Source organism: Aulonocara sp. 'chitande type north' Nkhata Bay, linkage group LG20 (genome assembly GCF_057382095.1).
Source record: "Aulonocara sp. 'chitande type north' Nkhata Bay isolate Kocher_YH1m ecotype deep benthic linkage group LG20, A_spYH_male_GT1.1, whole genome shotgun sequence".
NCBI lineage: Eukaryota > Metazoa > Chordata > Actinopteri > Cichliformes > Cichlidae > Aulonocara > Aulonocara sp. 'chitande type north' Nkhata Bay.
Window position 1 is genome coordinate 3,689,775 of NC_141363.1, and position 18,037 is coordinate 3,707,811.

The 18,037-nt window shown below is 41.0% G+C and overlaps 1 protein-coding gene across 2 annotated transcripts; it reads left to right on the forward strand.

The window, feature by feature from the left end:
• Nucleotides 1–17,006, forward strand: mapk14a (mitogen-activated protein kinase 14a). 2 transcript variants are annotated; one of them, XM_086278780.1, is made up of 12 exons: nucleotides 1–404; nucleotides 2,728–2,857; nucleotides 2,964–3,022; nucleotides 9,305–9,416; nucleotides 11,489–11,518; nucleotides 11,728–11,775; nucleotides 11,910–12,024; nucleotides 12,114–12,185; nucleotides 12,826–12,905; nucleotides 15,570–15,648; nucleotides 15,758–15,931; nucleotides 16,013–17,006. In XM_086278780.1, the coding sequence occupies exons 1-12, from the start codon at nucleotides 286–288 to the stop codon at nucleotides 16,078–16,080; spliced, it is 1,086 nt and encodes a 361-aa protein (XP_086134906.1). In that variant the 5' UTR covers nucleotides 1–285; the 3' UTR covers nucleotides 16,081–17,006. The 2 variants fall into 2 exon arrangements, with proteins under 2 accessions (XP_086134906.1, XP_086134905.1); XM_086278779.1 differs by lacking the exon at nucleotides 12,826–12,905 and adding an exon at nucleotides 13,325–13,404 and having other exon boundaries at nucleotides 3–404.
• The last annotated feature ends 1,031 nt before the right edge of the window (nucleotides 17,007–18,037 follow it).

Below are 18,037 nucleotides of genomic sequence, written 5' to 3' on the forward strand. Positions count from 1 at the left end.
CGCCGTTTAGCGAAGCGAGTGGGGTGAAATCTCGGGCGAGCGTGAGAACCAGCAGGGTGAGGAGGAACAAATAACGTGGAGACCTGAAAAGTGTGTGCACACATTGCAGAACTTCACAAGAAGGCAGCACGGTAACTTTAAACGACATCAGTTTCTCCGGGGACGAGAAACTTTTCGTTTAGCGCCACTTTTTTTGCACTTTGGTAAAGTTGAGCTCTGCGCGGCTCGGAGTCCCCCACCTTGGAGCAGAAAGTCGGTCGGTGGTCGGCAGTTGGTCCTGCAGGAATGTCGCGACCAGAGAAACACGATTTTTATCGAGAGGAGGTGAACAAGACGATATGGGAAGTCCCGGAGCGGTACCAGAGACTGACCCCGGTTGGATCCGGCGCCTACGGATCTGTCTGGTAAATCGCCTTCCTCCAAAAAGTTCAGTTAGGTGAAGTTAGCCTGACTTGTCCATTCATTTAGACGAGGCCTGCGCTTCACAAGCTAATGGCGAGCAAGGTGGAGCCGCGGTGTCTGTTTGAGCAAGAAAAGCCCAGAACTTGCTATCTTTGACGTGTTACCGAGTTGTAATTATTAAGTGCTAATAAATTCCTGGCTGTGAACTAAGTATAGAAAGTCTGATCCACATGCACTGATCAGTGTGCATGTTAAGAGTCACACAAGTGTTCTGGTCTCCTCAGGTTACTCCGACCACATTTGTTCTGGATAAAGACATTTAATGCACATTGCACCGTTAGTGCAACAAATATAGCTGCTTGCTGCTAGGTAGGTTGTTTGAATTAACTCAGTCCCTTCATATTGACGATGTGAGCACAGCTTCTGGATGTTTTTCTTATTAGGAGCACAAGTGGAAAGTTGAGATGTCCACTTCACTGATCTTGCATGGATAAAGAAAGTCAGAGTGCTGTAATCTAAAACAATGAATAGACCGATAGATTGACTATTTGGCTATTTAAAAAAAAAACTATAATAATAATAAGTGCAAACAGTTTTCTGTTTAAGTCACTGTAATGTTAGTATCTTTTACTTTTGTGGCTAACTTTAAAAATAATGACTGAAAATGATCAACAGCTGCTAAAACCTCCCAAGTTGGTTGCTATGAAAACCAGCTGCTGTCTTCATGCAAATTTGATAGGCAGCCTCATCAAAACCTTAATGTTCTCTCAGTGTTGCCTTTCACTCTTGATAACTAGTTATATGTTAGGGAGCCCTGCAGTTAATGTTTGATACGTTATATACAAATCTGCAGCTCAGAGGTATTTGCATGCACAGCAGAGTGGAGATCTTGCCTCTTGAGGGTGGGTTTCCTTAATGTTGCCTAGCGGCAGTAAGGTCATCTTTGGCTGAATGGACCCTTTACATAGGTTTTTAATTAAATGGATTGTGCTGCTGATACGATCTGGGACACAACATAGTCAGTGGTACACTTCTTTTAGTGAGCAGATGTTTGTTTTGCAAATGGAAGAGGACAGCTGTGCTGTTGCTGGGCAATAGGATAATCTGTTGCTGGTCAGATTACTGTCAGCTCGCTGCTACTGCTGCACTGACTGTGATTGTTTTTATTATAACAGTGCGCTGGCTTATATTGTTAGCAGTTACGTGATGACTTCAAGTTTACTGTAGCCAGTAATTTGAAACTGAAACTGAACAGCATGCTCTAAACTGTGTGGCAATGACGCACACCTGAACCCTGCTGCAGGTTGGTGGCTTTATCAGAAGTCGACTCCCATATCATCATACCTAATAAATCGAACGAGTTAAGGAGCGTCTTTGTCCAAGAAGCTTGCACAACTGAACACTGTTATGCGCAAATTGCTAAAGGACATAGTCTTTTTTAGATGTGTTCATACCACTTAAAAAATACTCGTTTTGTTTCAGTGAGGGTGCTGCCTAGATAGTGTCTGCATTATGTAAGACAAAGGATGACTGCACTGTTTTGACTTCCTTCAATCAAACACGAGGTCCTTCTTATGAGGGAGCTGACAGGATGATTTAATATCTAATACAGCTGTATGTGGGATTTACATTCCTGCATGCTCTTGAAATGGGTAAAAGCTCAGTGCAGCAGTGTATGTAGGGAAGAACAGTTAAGGTGACTCAAATATATGCTGAGGAATTGAACCAGAGACTAGAAAGATGCTTCGAGCCCTCTGTTTCTTGCTATGATGATAATCCCTGTATCCATTTTTATTATTAGGTTGGCATTGCTATAGGTGGTTTCTTTGTTAACCTTTAATATCGATTGATGTTGATGTGTCTGCGGGCACGCTGGTGTCCCCACAGCAGTCACACGAGGCCATCCACAAGCCGTGACTCTGTTTAGGTGAGTTAAGCAGGGGTGGGGTGGGTGTTGCTTTTGGGTCAGAGACAGTTGGTTTTCAGAGCGGGGGATATGCTGCTGCCAGGGCTGCTTGCAGTCTGCTGAGAGATGGCATTTTCTGCTGATGTCGTGCTTTTCCCCCCAGCCTTCAGCAGCTCTTCCTGCAACCTACTTTGGTTTTTTGAGAGCAAACTCAGACCCAGACTGAGCCACATGAAACGCTTCAGTTCCTCTGCCTGAAAAGGACGGGCTTGCTTTGATTAAAGCCACAGTCTTTCAGTGTTAAATAAATGCTGATCACTTGTTGGTTTTATGATCTAAATTGGTGTATGCTAAAAGTTAAGGTGTTTTCCCCAATGAGATTTAAGCTCACATGTATGCTTTTGACTTTTTTTAAACAGCTCCGCCATTGACATGGAGACCGGTTTGAAGGTCGCTGTGAAGAAGCTCTCTCGGCCTTTTCAGTCCATCGTCCACGCCAAAAGAACCTACAGAGAGCTGCAGCTGCTTAAACATATGAAACATGAAAACGTGAGTGAGTTGTCTCTCTTCAATTTGATCCGCCTGTTGAGAGCAAAGCCCTGCAGGTCTTTGTTCTTCAGTTTTGAGCTTAACAGTGTTTGTCTCATTCTTGCAGGTAATTGGCCTCTTAGATGTCTTCACCCCTGCCACCTCTCTGAAGGACTTCACCGACGTGTGAGTCGAATGTGCTTCTTTATGTTATCTTAAATTTAAAGTATCAGGGCTTTTGCATAATTTAACAGTGATGTGAAGCTCAGCAGCCTTGAGTTTCTCAGCAGCCCACAATCCCGACTGTTCCTGGAAAACACCTGGAGGCACGCCAGGAGACTGAAAACACTGACAAACATTCTTTAGACTCTCTGCTATGTTAGTTATTCACTCACTGGCTGTAGCCAGTCTCTTCATCACCAGCTTCCTTCCTTCTGTTTCCTGATTTCTGGTTTTGTGGAACATGTAGTACATGCCCTGGTTTACAGAAAAACAGGTAGTTATTGTTTGTTGATGTTAAAATCTCTTGGAAATTGGAAGTGAACAGCTTAGCAGTGACTCAGCATGCAGTTGTGCGTGCTGCCTTGCTTGTTATTGGTGGAGTGTCACTCTTTTTTTTTCTTCTTCTTTCTTTTTGTTCTTGACACTGAAAGTTCAAACTGTAGCAGATTCCAGGGAGCACCTCATCCAACAAGTGAATGCTTAGAGTCACTCACTTATTTATGATTTCATACTGAAAATGTCCCTGTATTATTGACCCATCCTATTTACTTCATTATCTGAACCAAGCGATACTGGAAGCATTATCGCCAATATCTAAAATTCATGAAGGTCAGTGTGGCAGCAAACTGCACGTCCTGGGAGCATACAGCGGCTAAAGTAAACATTGAAAACAACACCAGTTTTCTAAGTAAAGTCTGAAGGTGCTATTGACATGTCATTTCTCACCAGATGTTGGCAACAATCCACACATTCAAAGAAATCAAACCATAGATGTCCATAAATTCACATACAGTGGGGCAAAAAAGTATTTAGTCAGCCACCGATTGTGCAAGTTCCCCCACTTAAAACGATGACAGAGGTCAGTAATTTGCACCAGAGGTACACTTCAACTGTGAGAGACAGAATGTGAAAAAAAAAATCCATGAATCCACATGGTAGGATTTGTAAAGAATTTATTCGTAAATCAGGGTGGAAAATAAGTATTTGGTCACCTCAAACAAGGAAAATCTCTGGCTCTCACAGACCTGTAACGTCTTCTGTAAGAAGCTTTTCTGTCCCCCACTCGTTACCTGTATGAATGGCACCTGTTTGAACTCATCATCTGTATAAAAGACACCTGTCCACAGCCTCAAACAGTCAGACTCCAAACTCCGCCATGGCCAAGACCAAAGAGCTTTCGAAGGACACCAGGAAAAGTATTGTAGACCTGCACCAGACTGGGAAGAGTGAATCTACAATAGGCAAGCAGCTTGGTGTGAAAAAATCAACTGTGGGAGCAATCATCAGAAAATGGAAGACATACAAGACCACTGATAATCTCCCTCGATCTGGGGCTCCACGCAAGATCTCATCCCGTGGGGTCAAAATGATCATGAGAACGGTGAGCAAAGATCCCAGAACCACACGGGGGGACCTGGTGAATGACCTGCAGAGAGCTGGGACCAAAGTAACAAAGGTCACCATCAGTAACACACTACAACGGCAGGGAATCAAATCCCGCAGTGCCAGACGTGTTCTGCTGCTGAAGCCAGTGCATGTCCAGGCCCGTCTGAAGTTTGCCAGAGAGCACATGGATGATACAGCAGAGGATTGGGAGAATGTCATGTGGTCAGATGAAACCAAAGTAGAACTTTTTGGTATAAACTCAACTCGTCGTGTTTGGAGGAAGAAGAATACTGAGTTGCATCCCAAGAACACCATACCTACTGTGAAGCATGGGGGTGGAAACATCATGCTATGGGGCTGTTTTTCTGCCAAGGGGACAGGACGACTGATCCGTGTTAAGGACAGAATGAATGGGGCCATGTATCGTGAGATTTTGAGCCAAAACCTCCTTCCATCAGTGAGAACTTTGAAGATGAAACGAGGCTGGGTCTTCCAACATGACAATGATCCAAAACACACCGCCCGGGCAACAAAGGAGTGGCTCCGTAAGAAGCATTTGAAAGTCCTGGAGTGGCCTAGCCAGTCTCCAGACCTCAACCCCATAGAAAATCTGTGGCGGGAGTTGAAAGTCCGTGTTGCTCGGCGACAGCCCCAAAACATCACTGCTCTCGAGAAGATCTGCATGGAGGAATGGGCCAAAATACCAGCTACTGTGTGTGCAAACCTGGTAAAGACCTATAGTAAACGTTTGACCTCTGTTATTGCCAACAAAGGTTATGTTACAAAGTATTGAGTTGTATTTTTGTTATTGACCAAATACTTATTTTCCACCCTGATTTACGAATAAATTCTTTACAAATCCTACCATGTGGATTCATGGATTTTTTTTTTTTCACATTCTGTCTCTCACAGTTGAAGTGTACCTCTGGTGCAAATTACTGACCTCTGTCATCATTTTAGGTGGGGGAACTTGCACAATCGGTGGCTGACTAAATACTTTTTTGCCCCACTGTATATGTAACAATAAGAAAAAATAAAGAAAAAAGCATTGAACACATGAAGTAAAGGAGGTGTGGAAAGTCATGACACCGGCTAAAATGTATCAGTAGTTAGAAAGCAATCCTGCTATTGGTGCAAATTAATATCAGCTTGTTCAGTCCCAAGTGATGGCCTAAGGTGTCACACCGTAAAACCAGTGAGCTCTCTCAAGACCTTTGCAGCCTTACTGTTGTAAGACATGATGCCACTGATTACAGAAGACTTTCTGAAATACTGAAGGTTCCAGTGAGCATCATGTGTGGGGCTGTTTTTCAGCAACACATCACTGGCACGCTTCATATAAGGATCACTGGAGAAATGTAATGACACATTATTGATTATGAAGATGAAACGAGGGTGGATGTTTCATTGCGGTAATGATCTCAAACATACAGTAAGAGAGGAAAAAATTAAGCTGCTAGAATGGTAGCCAATCATCTGACCTGAATCCAATTGAAAGTCTGTGGAAAGAACTAAAGCCCAGAGTTCATTGAAGGGGCACACAGTGCCTGCAGGATTTGAAGAATGGACCAAAATCCCACTTGAGCAATACATACGACTAGTTTCCTCCATACATGGGGCGTCTTGAAGCTGTAATCACCAGCAAAGGCTTTTGCAAGAAATGTTAGATAAACTTCAGTAAGCATGTTCAATACATTTTCCCTGTGTCATTTTTCATTGGTTGGTTTGCATGGATAGGTTGTTGGTGCAATTTTCATGTCAATGCCACCTTTACAGATATATTTGGTGACACGTTTAATGTTTGTTTTACCTACTTTATATAAACTCTTAACTTGGTTCTCGGCTGCATCACAAACCTCTAATTTGACATTTGCTACCAATTACTTGAAAATGTTGGACATTTGCACTGGGCTCTCTATTACTGCTCTACTGGCTGAAGTAAGAAGCAGTAACAAATATGGAAATAAACTCTATCCACTTGTGCAAAGATAAGTTTGTTGGGCAGTCTGTCCTGGGATTTCCCCAGGAAATTATTTGGCTGAGACAGTAGGTCAGTCAGCTCTCTGTGGAGGTGAGTAATTGGAGGGTGACTAAGTCTAACTATGCAATAATCAAATGAATTAATTTATGTAGTTTTCTGTGAAAGTGTCTGTCCTCAGTTTTGTTAAAGGTTATGTGTTACTTTTGCATCAGCTTTTTAATAAAATTTTAAGTTCATATAACTAGAGTCCTAAGCAACAGGGAGTCCTGCAACAGAGCCCTGATCTCAACATCAGTCAGTCTATCCAGGGTCATGTGAAGAGAGCGGAATAAATGAGACTTTTTCCTTGGAACACCAAACCTCCTTTGAAGAGCATCATGTGATTTGAAGTGCCGTGAAACTTGCATGATGTTGTGTTTATAGTGCAACACACAAGCTAGATTTTTTTTTTTTCATAATCATTTGGAGGTATATCACAGTTTTATTCTTGTAATAATTTATAAGGATCATGCAGCCTGTGTTTGGTCTCAGGATAGAAGAAAATAACAACGCTGTGTTCAATATTTGATCTCAAGCTTCTCTGACAGCTCAGTCAGATCACAGTTAACACAATTTAAATTCAGAGTGTGGAAAAGGCTCATGCAGAGATTTGAAGTGTAGTGAAGTTTTCTCATTTTTCATCCATCATCTTCTCGAGTATCTCCCCCTCTCTGACGTATTGTGTCTGCACAACCTTTTGAAAGTTGATTAAATCTTTTTGCAATATTTTTCCTAAACTTTTTTTCCCCCTCTATGATATCGGACATTTAAAATTGCAGCGGTACAGCAGTGCAGTGGTTAGCACTCTTACCTCACAGCTGGAAGGCTCGGGGTCTGAGCCTGTGGGTCGGCTGGGGCCTTCAGAGTGGAGTTTGACACTCCACACTTCCTGTGTTGCAGTTTTCCCAGTTCTTCAGTGTCCTCTCAGAGTCCAGAGAGTATTGGTAGTTTTTAAATTGATTACAGGGGGGTAGATGCCATACCCTGCCTCTTGTAGGGATATGTTCCAGCCTCTGATGACCCAGTTGGATAAGTGGTTAAGAAATTGATTGGATGAATTGCAACAGATTGTATATAAAAGATGGGCAGAGCCAATATGACATCACTCATTGCTTTCTAAATTCTGCATTTTGAAGCATCACTGCTGGTGTTTAGGCACCAGCGTGTTAAATTTGTTTTGAGCCAGAAGTGACCATATTTGGATGAGAAGGTCGAGTGCAGGGTTGCCAGCTAAGGCGTGTGCGCTTCTTTGCCACAGAACAGAGGGACTTTTAAACTTAACCAAAACCTAACAGTTAAAGAAATGCTATAAAAATCACTTTATAAGAATCGGTCCATTTACCATAAAGTTGCAATAAAGGGATAAAACACTAAAAGAGGGTAAAACTACTTTCTTATACTTGGCCATCATCAGGTTTTCAATGTATGTAAATTTGGAATTTTAATATTAAAGTCTTAAGGATTATATTTATTTATTATTTTTGTTTATTTTTTTGTTTTTTGCTTTTTAAGTCTCCAGTGGCCCCTTTAAGAATTGCACGTTATTTATTTATGTAAAGATGATTCATGTCAGTGCAGCATCATTTCAAACCACATGTGCTCATCTCTGCTGCAGGCTTGCAGCTCGAAGTGTGACGCACTGAAATGTGGAATAAACTGTTTGCAGTTGCATTGCTTCTTGGGTAATGTAGGCACAGGGCCTTTGAAAGGGAAGACAAATGTATGACTAACAAAATAACAGGGCCCACAACGCTAAACTGCTGAAGTAGACTCATTGAAACTGAACACTTTAATGACTTGCTGGAATTTTGTCTTCATACTTCGAGTGGCAGCATCTGTGTGCTGTTGTAATGGAGAGCCGTCCACTCAAGAAGCCCTGCCCTCCTCCCAGAAAAGCATAATGATATGGAGGACTCGAGGCAATGCAAGGTCACACATGTAGAGCACATGTAAAGCTTGGACCCCTGTGGGAAAAAGAACAGGGGGTGAGTCAGTGGGCTGGCATGCCTTTTGCAGTGTTTGACACTGTTCTCCAGTGCATATCTGCCAAACGCTGTAAAGTTTCCGCATGCAACGTAAAAATAAGTAAAAATGTCAACTGTGCAGGTGCTCTGGGTATGACCCTGAGACTCCTCAGCGCTCTAGCCATGCCCCTCTTTCTTTAGGAGAGAGGAGAAGAGAGGTCACTATTCATATTTTATATACGTGTGTGTATCTATTCCCCCCCCCCCCAGGCGAATGAACTTAGGCGAGTGTCTGTGTCCTTATGTCTGCAGCTGAGAACAAGTTCAAGCACAACCAGATGCTATTTTAAGCCCTCGTTCTCTGTACTGTGTGAGAATAGAAGAGTATTCATGAAACGGGTATTTGTTGTGCAGCGGACTGACGAAGCAGCACGTGGCTCTGTGAGTTTTGGCTCCAAAAGTGCTCGTCTAGCATCCCGCTGCAGACTCCTTCCATAAGTGCTGTTTGGGCATTTTAAACAGCTTTGGGATTAGATTTGAATTATCCACTAATGCAGTACTATTAAGCCCATTTATCTGGGGTGTGTTGTTAAATGACATTCCATTTGTGAAGGGCTTGGCCTTTCGGTGCCTCTCGAGAGACGTGAGAGTGAAAAGAAGTAGCAGCTAAACCGGTTTAAGCTCACATAGCCATATGGGGAAATTAGGCACAGGCTGCAAACAGCTCTGAAATTATTAGTTTGGAAGTGCAAATACATTTTATGACATTAGTATTTTTTTCTTTTTTTTTTTTTTTTTAATGACGTGACAAACACTGGCATGGCTTCTGACACTTGTCTGTTTAAGCTGGGACAACAGTCTTTTCTGCTTTGGCAGGTATCTCGTGACTCATCTAATGGGGGCAGATCTCAACAACATAGTCAAATGTCAAAAGCTCACCGATGACCACGTGCAGTTTCTCATATACCAGATCCTCCGAGGATTAAAGGTGAGCTTAAAGGAATGATTGATGTTGTGGAAAACATGCTTATTTCTTTCCTTTTCTTGAGCAAGATAAAGATTGATGCCACCCTCATATCTGGTCAGCTTAGCAAATGCTAGAGTCCTAAGTGTCTGCTAGCTAACCTGGGCAAGGAAAATGTATTCGTATAGCACTTTTCACAGACAAAAATCAGAAAGTGCTTCACAATAAATGCAACTCTCCCTTTCCTGTCCTTAGTGGTCAGACTGTGTTGGAGATTCTAGTGAAATCTCTTCAGGTTTGCTGTGGTTTAGAGCAGGGGTGTCAAACGTATGGCCTGTGGACAATTGTATCTGGCCTGTGAGATAATTTCATATGTCAGTTATTAATGGCCGGGTTGTATGTAGCAGCCTAATCTTCAGCCCTGCTGAGAATCCATGCAGGCAGGGATGGGACTTTAATTTGATGGGCACACCATGTGGCCAAATACATGCAAAGACAGACTGGGATCATACCATTATTGAAAGAAGGAAGGGGGGCAGACGTTCCAAGACGACAAGTGTAGTGGTACAGGCCGGGTAACCAGAGAGACGGGGCAACCGGATTTTAATGCAAGCGTGTTGGGGAAAAGTGATGAAATGAATAAAATGAGCAGCACCTGGCTGCATTTCAATGATATTGAAGATTACAAAGCTTAGCACAGAGCCATGGCTCAGTGTCCGAGTGTCTGACAGGCCTGAATGTTAAGAAGTTTGATCTGCTGCTTACCACAAACAGCCTCAAGCAGAAATTTTGGACTTTTAACTTTATTTTCGTAGGTTTTACAGCTTTTCCTACTGATAAAAACTTCCCTTATTGTCATTCACACTACGCAAAGTAATTAAGCAATAAACATTTAACCTGTTGAACCTCATCAGGGGGGAGAACATCTGGTTTAACGGGATGTACCGCCAGATCTGTTATTTAAACACAGACACCTATGGCATTCACAGAAAGGTCAGAATGTCAGCAAAAAGCCCACAAAACCATTTCAACAACCACCTAATGGCTAAAACAACAAACGATTAAAAAACAGGTCAACAGATTTTGCAAAAACAGGTAAACACAAAGCGCAGAGCCCCCCTTCTGTTTACTGAAAGTCACCATCTCTGTTTTGTCTCTCTTTGACCAAAACTCACTGAACCAGAAGCAAAAGATGACATTTGAAACGCATTGTAATGAATTCCCTCTTACCTCTGCTGTGATAAAATCCTACTTCCTGCACAGCTTTGTCTCTCTGTGTGTTTAAAGACCGCTTTCTCATCAAAAATCTTCTTTTTTTTTAATGTCTTATTTGCTTGGTCACCAGTCTACCATTGTGTACAGTGTTGTCGGCCGCCAAGGTTAGAATCACTCCTGAGTTCCACCTGTGTGTACTTTCAGTGGAGTGAGGATTTTACTTATTGTCTTAACTGTGTTCAGTTACAAATCATGTTTACTCAAGCTTCACTGCTGTTGTTACAGTAAAAACGAAATTGGCAGATAGCGTCACAGATGAGTTATTATCTGTATTAATAGTTAGTTTAGGTAAACGAGTTCTTTCTGGCATTCAGGCGGTGCTTATACACTAAACCTGTTCTGAGGTACTAGGAAAAGGATTTCACCTTTGAACTGAGATGTGTTTGTGAATCTGCTTTGGTCCGAGTGGCGTAAATCTTGTCTTCAGACCGATCTTTTTTGTGACTGTATGACAAAGCACCAACTACAACTGCACCACAGGTGGCAGAGGTTCAAGAAATATAACAGGAATGGTGACTCGGCTCTTGTATCTACAGCTGTCCGTGTCCACAACAGAGTGTAATCAAGGCCTTAGCTGCCCTCCATGTTTCCATTCTCTACTGTAGGCAAAGATGACCTTCTCCTAGCGCCATATATTTAATGTACAGATATGAGAGTGGTATCATTATATTATCTACCTCTAAGCAAGGAGTTCCTTCAGTGATTCTTATCTAATGTTTTTACATCGTGTCCTGTATCTCCTGATGTGTTTTGTTGTGTTAAATCAGTCTATCTGTAAACACATGATGTAATCTGACACGTCTGCTCCCGTCTCTCTGCAGTATATTCACTCAGCAGGCATCATACATCGAGTAAGTGCTGTTTCATTTTATAGTAACTTTTGTCAGACAATCGTTGAACAGGAGGACATGACTTCTTTCACTTTGCAGAGTCAGACTTGTTAATCCTGTGAAAAGAAAGGAAGTCATAACGCTTTGACTTTAGATTTAATTTTTAATGATGCAAGACTCATCTTTTAACAAAGAACAGATTTACTTCATCTCACCATCTTGGTTTACAGGATTTAAAACCAAGTAACCTTGCAGTGAATGAAGACTGTGAGCTGAAGGTCAGTGAAGCGCTGCTTTTATTTGAAACATCAGTTTATCTCAAAACTGCCTACAAATGTAAATGATTTGTTTGTATTTTTTAAGTCTTGCTTTTTTTTTTTTTTTTTTTTTTTGGCATCTAAATTGTTGTCAGATTTTGGACTTTGGTCTGGCACGACACACCGACGATGAGATGACCGGCTACGTGGCGACCCGCTGGTACCGTGCCCCAGAGATCATGTTGAACTGGATGCATTACAACATGACAGGTAGACGGCATAAAGAAGCTCCCCTCTGTGATCCGTCTGTAAATAGAAGAGTGTTCTGGGTATAATGTCTGTGTCCTTCTGTGTTTCAGTGGATATTTGGTCTGTGGGATGCATAATGGCAGAACTTCTCACTGGACGTGCTCTGTTTCCCGGCACTGACCGTATCCTTTTCATCTGACAGTTCGCTGTGCACACCATGAACTCCTGCAGCTGACAAACAATTTACATAACAAATTAAACTGATCCAACACACACCGATGATGACGTAGAGGCACGCTGATTTGTCTGCAATAAATCTGCAATACTCCTTTTCTCCGTCCTCACACGGAAAGCCGCCTTTCCTTTTCAACACGACTCTGCCTGAGGCGTTTTCTCATGAAGAGCGATCACACATTTTTCTCACTTGACACATGCACCTCTGAGTAATTTTTCCACTTTGGCACTATGACTCTTTCTATATTTTAAGTGTGTATCTTTGGCTCAGGTACACTTTCACTCTGTCTTTCCTTGCACCACCCTGTTTCTTTCTCTCTTTTCTTTTGCCAGTATTTGGTAGCTAACTGCTGAGCTTGTAAGCAAGCGCTCCACTAGGCTGCCCACCGCCTCCAATCATTTTCTATTAAAAGCACCCAATATAAATGAATTCAATGTCTTCCACAGGAAACATCTCAGATTCCTTTTTTCCCTCCTGTGTGTGAAATGTAAAGATGATGGGATTGATTATTACATAGCTTCAAAGGAGGTCAGATTACAGATGTCCCCATGTGCAGCGTCTGGTCTTCCTTTACCGTGTGCTGGTAGATATTGATCAGTTGAAGTTAATCATGCTGCTCGTCGGAAAACCAGGTCCAGAGCTCTTGAAGAAAATCTCTTCAGAGTCTGTGAGTTCACAAAGCTGTGCAAGTTTTGTGTTTTTTTTTTTTTTCTCCCCCCTCTCTGTCTAACCGTATTTCTGCTCTAAACTCTGCACTCTGTGGTTCAGCTGGAAATATCTGCTTTGTAATGACAGCATGTTTTTCACCCTCTAGCCTTGTGGGTGTGCTTTGCTTCCTCTGAAGAGCATTAAGCAGTGTTTGCTGTGAGATTATTGTTACACAGGTGATTTCATCTTTCACTGTGTGCCTGTAATGAGAAGTGTTGTCATGTGTCTTTCCTCTAATTCTGAGGATGCTTAAGCTTTAGTTTTGTTTTTTTTCTGGGCTCAAAGCTTGGAGACTCGTGACCTGGAGTTTAGCCCCAGACACAGCTTCTTAACTAACTCTGCTCTGTCACTATACTCCCCTTGACACAAACTTCAAAGATATAAACCAGCTTCAGCACATACTGCGTCTGACAGGGACGCCCACAGCAACTCTAATGAACAGGATGCCCAGCTATGAGGTGAGGAGGATACAGAGGTACTTTCTTGAGAGCGGACTAGCAGCGGGCGGACAGTCAGACTTTCCTCAGAATTTATGCTTATGTTGATGGTTTCCACACTAACACATCCTAAAATAGAACAAAAGCAACAAGAAGCACTCAGAGCGCAAACCTCCGCCAAGACAGCTCACCCCCTAAACATTATTTATGTGCATGTGGTATAAGTGTAGCATTCACTCCATTGTTTTACAAAAATCCAAACGTTACTTGTGCATGAATAACTTGAGCTTCTTATATAATAATATTCGACAGTATATTTCCAACTATCTAGGCAGCTCATTCTCCTTCTCTTCACTTTCTTGAAAAATAAAACACATTTTAGGCTCAACTTATAAGAAAGGTACATATAAAAATGAGGTCAGAGGTCAAATGTGACATATTTGGATGCAAACTATTATGTTGATATTTAGAATTCCAGTATACCAGTATCTCTTCTTAAATGTTGCCAATACAAAGGTAGTGGAATTTGAATCATAGTTTTAAAGATAAAAGATATTTTACTTGACCTCGAAGAAGAGGTCAGAGATCCAAAGTAATGTGATATTTTGAACCCTCATTATATTATATGCCTATATATTGTCAATACAAACAGTGGCAGTAAGCTATATATTATCACTTTAGCCTTCAGATCAATCTGTTGAACTTGAAGCAGAGGTTAGAGGTCAAATATGACTTTATACAGTACTTTTACCACACCTGTAAGAATTATAAGTTATGAGACTTTTTTTCAATAAATAATGAAAATGACCTTGAAGACCTTGGTGGATGTAAACTTTTCGATCTATCATGTTTACAGACAGAATGACACGCCCATAAACGCTACCAATAAGATAACCGCCATGGCGGAGGTATTAATATTTGAAGCCACATTTTAAAAAGAGCTTCAAGGTTTAAGGAAAACTCAAACTCCTTTTGAGGCAAGTGGGGCGCAAGGAGGAACTAGACCTCTTGGGGCAAAAAGCTCGAATTAAACACAGAATTTTACCGTTTCAGTCACTCCTGTGTCGTGTGACGTGCTTGCTGGACGTGGTTATAACAGTGATTTGCAAAAAGCACCTTGAGTTGGATTTAAAAAAAGTGCACTTCTCGATTTAAATGTTAAGGTTACTAACAGCATTTTGATGTTCAGTGTTTTTTCTTTTTGTTTCCCCCTTAGAAAGGTGCCATCTTCTTCCACCATAACACACTTATTTTCAAACCACACGTTGAATTACATGAGAGGTTTTTTATGAAGAGTATTATGATTGTAATACTTTTTCTTTGCTTCCCTAATAGACAAAGACAACAGTCCTTTCTTTTTACAGGATACTTGGTTTATTATTTTTTAAACTTTATTATAATTCTTTAAAAATCCATCCATCCATCCATCCATCTTCATCCGCTTTGTCCGGGGCCGGGTCGCGGGGGCAGCAGCCTAAGCAAAGAGGCCCAGACCTCCCTCTCCCCAGCCACCTCCTCCAGCTTATCCGGGGGAATACCAAGGCGTTCTTTAAAAATATTTAATAAAAAGCCATTATAAGAATTGGATATCCTTTCTGTCATCGTTGTATTTTTACTCAGTTGTATATAGTATTTGTATTTGTATTCTATTTTTATCTTATTGTATATTTATTTTATTCTACTGTATATAGTATTTTATTTTATTCTATTCTGTACAGTTGTGTACTGTATTTATTCTTATTGTATTCTAATTTTTGCCTCATAACTTTTGCACTGTCCACTTCCTGCTGTGACAAAACAAATTTCCCACGTGTGGGACTAATAAAGGTTATCTTATCTTATCTTATTAGAAACAAGGTTTGCAGTGTAAACACTTGCACTCATAGGCACTAATGGGTTTTTGACTGCATGTGTCTCGCTTCAGGCAAAGAGTCGAACTCTGTAGCAATACATAATACAAGCTCAAGTTCCTCAATAATTCTTCATAAATCTAGTTTTAAAGATGCTCTAATTATCACAAGAGGAACTTGTTGACTGTAAACTGCACTCATCAGGAAACGCAGCACAGATGTGGATAGATCGAAAAGCCGAACAGGTTGGAAAAAGTTAAATGAAATAATGTGTCACGACATGTTGCTGTTGGTAGGAACTCATGTTTGGTTTACTCTGTTGATGTGTCTTCACAGGCCAGAAACTACATCAGCTCCTTGCCACACATGCCCAAGAGGAGCTTTGCTGATGTATTTATTGGCGCCAACCCACTCGGTAATGCCAAAGAGAACCTGGTTTTTCCCTATGATTTACAAAGTTTACATAAAGAAACAATGGGATTGAGTGTGATTCAGTCATGTTTACATGCGGATGCGTTTTTAAGCTGTGGATCTTCTGGAGAGAATGCTGGTTCTGGATACGGATAAGAGGATAACGGCAGCTGAAGCTCTGGCCCACCCCTACTTCGGTCAATACCACGATCCAGACGACGAGCCTGAAGCCGAGCCTTACGACCAGAGCTTCGAGAGCCGGGAGCTGCAGATCGATGAGTGGAAACGTACGTCTTCTCGCGCTAAAACTGACAGCATGCTGATGTATTCCTCGGTAAAGAAACAAATCATCTTCTCCTTTTTTGCAGGATTAACCTTTGAGGAGGTGTGCAGTTTCCAGCCACCTAGCTTTGATGATGAGGATGACACAGAGTAATGAGACGCAGCACCAGTTCAACTCAAGCTTTTGACTACATAACTTATGCTTTAAAGTCTCAGACACACACCAGCCCTTATTAGTCTATTGAGAAAACATAACCAGAAAACATAAGAAAAAAGTTGTTATTCTTATTTATAAATGACTTAATGTTGGTCAGTTGCTGGAAAACGTCCCTTCTCGCCAACAACTAAAATAGTTTTCTATTTAATATTTAGACTTTATTTCGACTCCTCACTGTGACGCTGAGATGCTGAAACACTTTGACCTATTGCTGTGCTAGTTTTTGTTTTTTGATTAATTTATGGATGAGCATTTTTCTGTTAGTTGAAAAAGGAGTTTGCTAGTGAACCACTTCCAAGCAGTTGCCCCCGATTCTTGAATTTCTGTGACAGACGTACATTTCTGTGTTTTTAGGTGTTTGACAATTGGGACAATGTGCCTTCTTTGTGCAGTCACTGAACTTTAATGCTCACCAACTAGATTTCTCACATTTTACTGTTCAATTTGATTAATTTAGTTAGATGAACTCTGAGCCTTTTCCTATGTAGGGTTTTATTATTTTCACCAAGGCCCATAAATATGAAGAGAAATCTGCATAGTACATGCTTTGCTCAAATTGTGTAAATATATATGTTCCATGTTTTTTAAAATTTCACACATGTTCTGAAGCAATCACTGTTAGCATGTACGTCAAGACATTGTGTGTGTTCGCTAGTGTGTTGTTGGTTTATATGAATTTAAGTGTCGTGCCATAGCTTTTAATAAAAATGCAGCTTAAATGTGTAAAAGGAGGGATTTGTATTTATACTTTGTGGAGCTGGTATTTATAAGCAATCGAAGGATCCCTTGAGCTATTTTCAATTTTGCAGAGTAACTACTGCTTTAAGTCCTTTGTTTAACAAAATAAAGACTTATTTCTAAGAGATTGTTTTGTTTTTAATTTTTTATCCTTATTTCCAAGCCAATCACTTATCTCTAACTATGATGCCTTACCATGATTCATGGACTTGTGAAATCACCTTTAGCAGTGAATTGAAGTAATAGTTTTCTGTGTGATTACCAGCCTCTCACATCATTGAGGAGGAATTTGCGTCAGTTCGTTGAGGTTTGTGGGTATTAATTTACGCACAGCCCTTTTACGGACCCAGCACAGCATATCAGTTAGGGCTGGACCATTGCAACAACATAAGCCATTCTTTTGTAGATTTGCTGCTATGCTTGAGATCAGTCTAGTATTGCATGAGGCAAACTTTGGCTGTCAGACAGACAGCCTCACATTTATCTCTAGTGTGTATATATATACACACACACACACCGACACAGAAATTCATGGTCACCTCAATGACTGCAAAGTATCCATGTGCTGTGGATGCAACACAAACCCAAATCACCACTTGCCCACCACTGTGCTGTATTATGTCCCTAAAACCTAATATGAATTTATCAAATATGCATTCCCCCAGTACATTTAAAATAAATAAATTATATTTTTCACTTTTTTTGGCAGTGTGACAATTTCAGTTGCATAATCTTGCACTTGGCTTGTAAATTAAACATTGATTTTCTTTATACGTTAAACCTTTGTTGATGTTGTAATGTCCGAAAAAAAATACATGATAAAAAATATTGCACTTCGTTATCAGTGTAAAATATTTGGTAATACTAATATAGAAGCTATTAAATTGAGCCTGCCAATTCTATCAAGTGTCCAGCTATGTAAATTCCAGTCTGCCTTTTACCAAACCATGCAGTCAGCTTGTTCTGTACTGCTATCAGCATCCAGTATAACAAAGGTTGCCAACACTTTAATATTAATCCCAATCTGGGCACAAACCACTGAATCACGTCACCAATCATGCCGTTCATTTAACCCACCTACCTACACTGCTGCCTTAGTTAAAACATGCACGAAAGGTAAATAAAAGGTTAAATTCCTGAGCTGCACGGCTATCAG

What these genes read in the sequence shown, in the direction of transcription:
- mapk14a (XM_086278780.1), top strand. Translation starts at nt 286, where the DNA reads ATGTCGCGACCAGAGAAACACGATTTTTATCGAGAGGAGGTGAACAAG. An exon ending in CTGAAGGACTTCACCGACGT is followed by an intron (nt 3,023 to 9,304) that starts GTGAGTCGAATG and finishes CTGCTTTGGCAG; the next exon opens with GTATCTCGTGACTCATCTAA. An exon ending in ATGAAGACTGTGAGCTGAAG is followed by an intron (nt 11,776 to 11,909) that starts GTCAGTGAAGCG and finishes AATTGTTGTCAG; the next exon opens with ATTTTGGACTTTGGTCTGGC.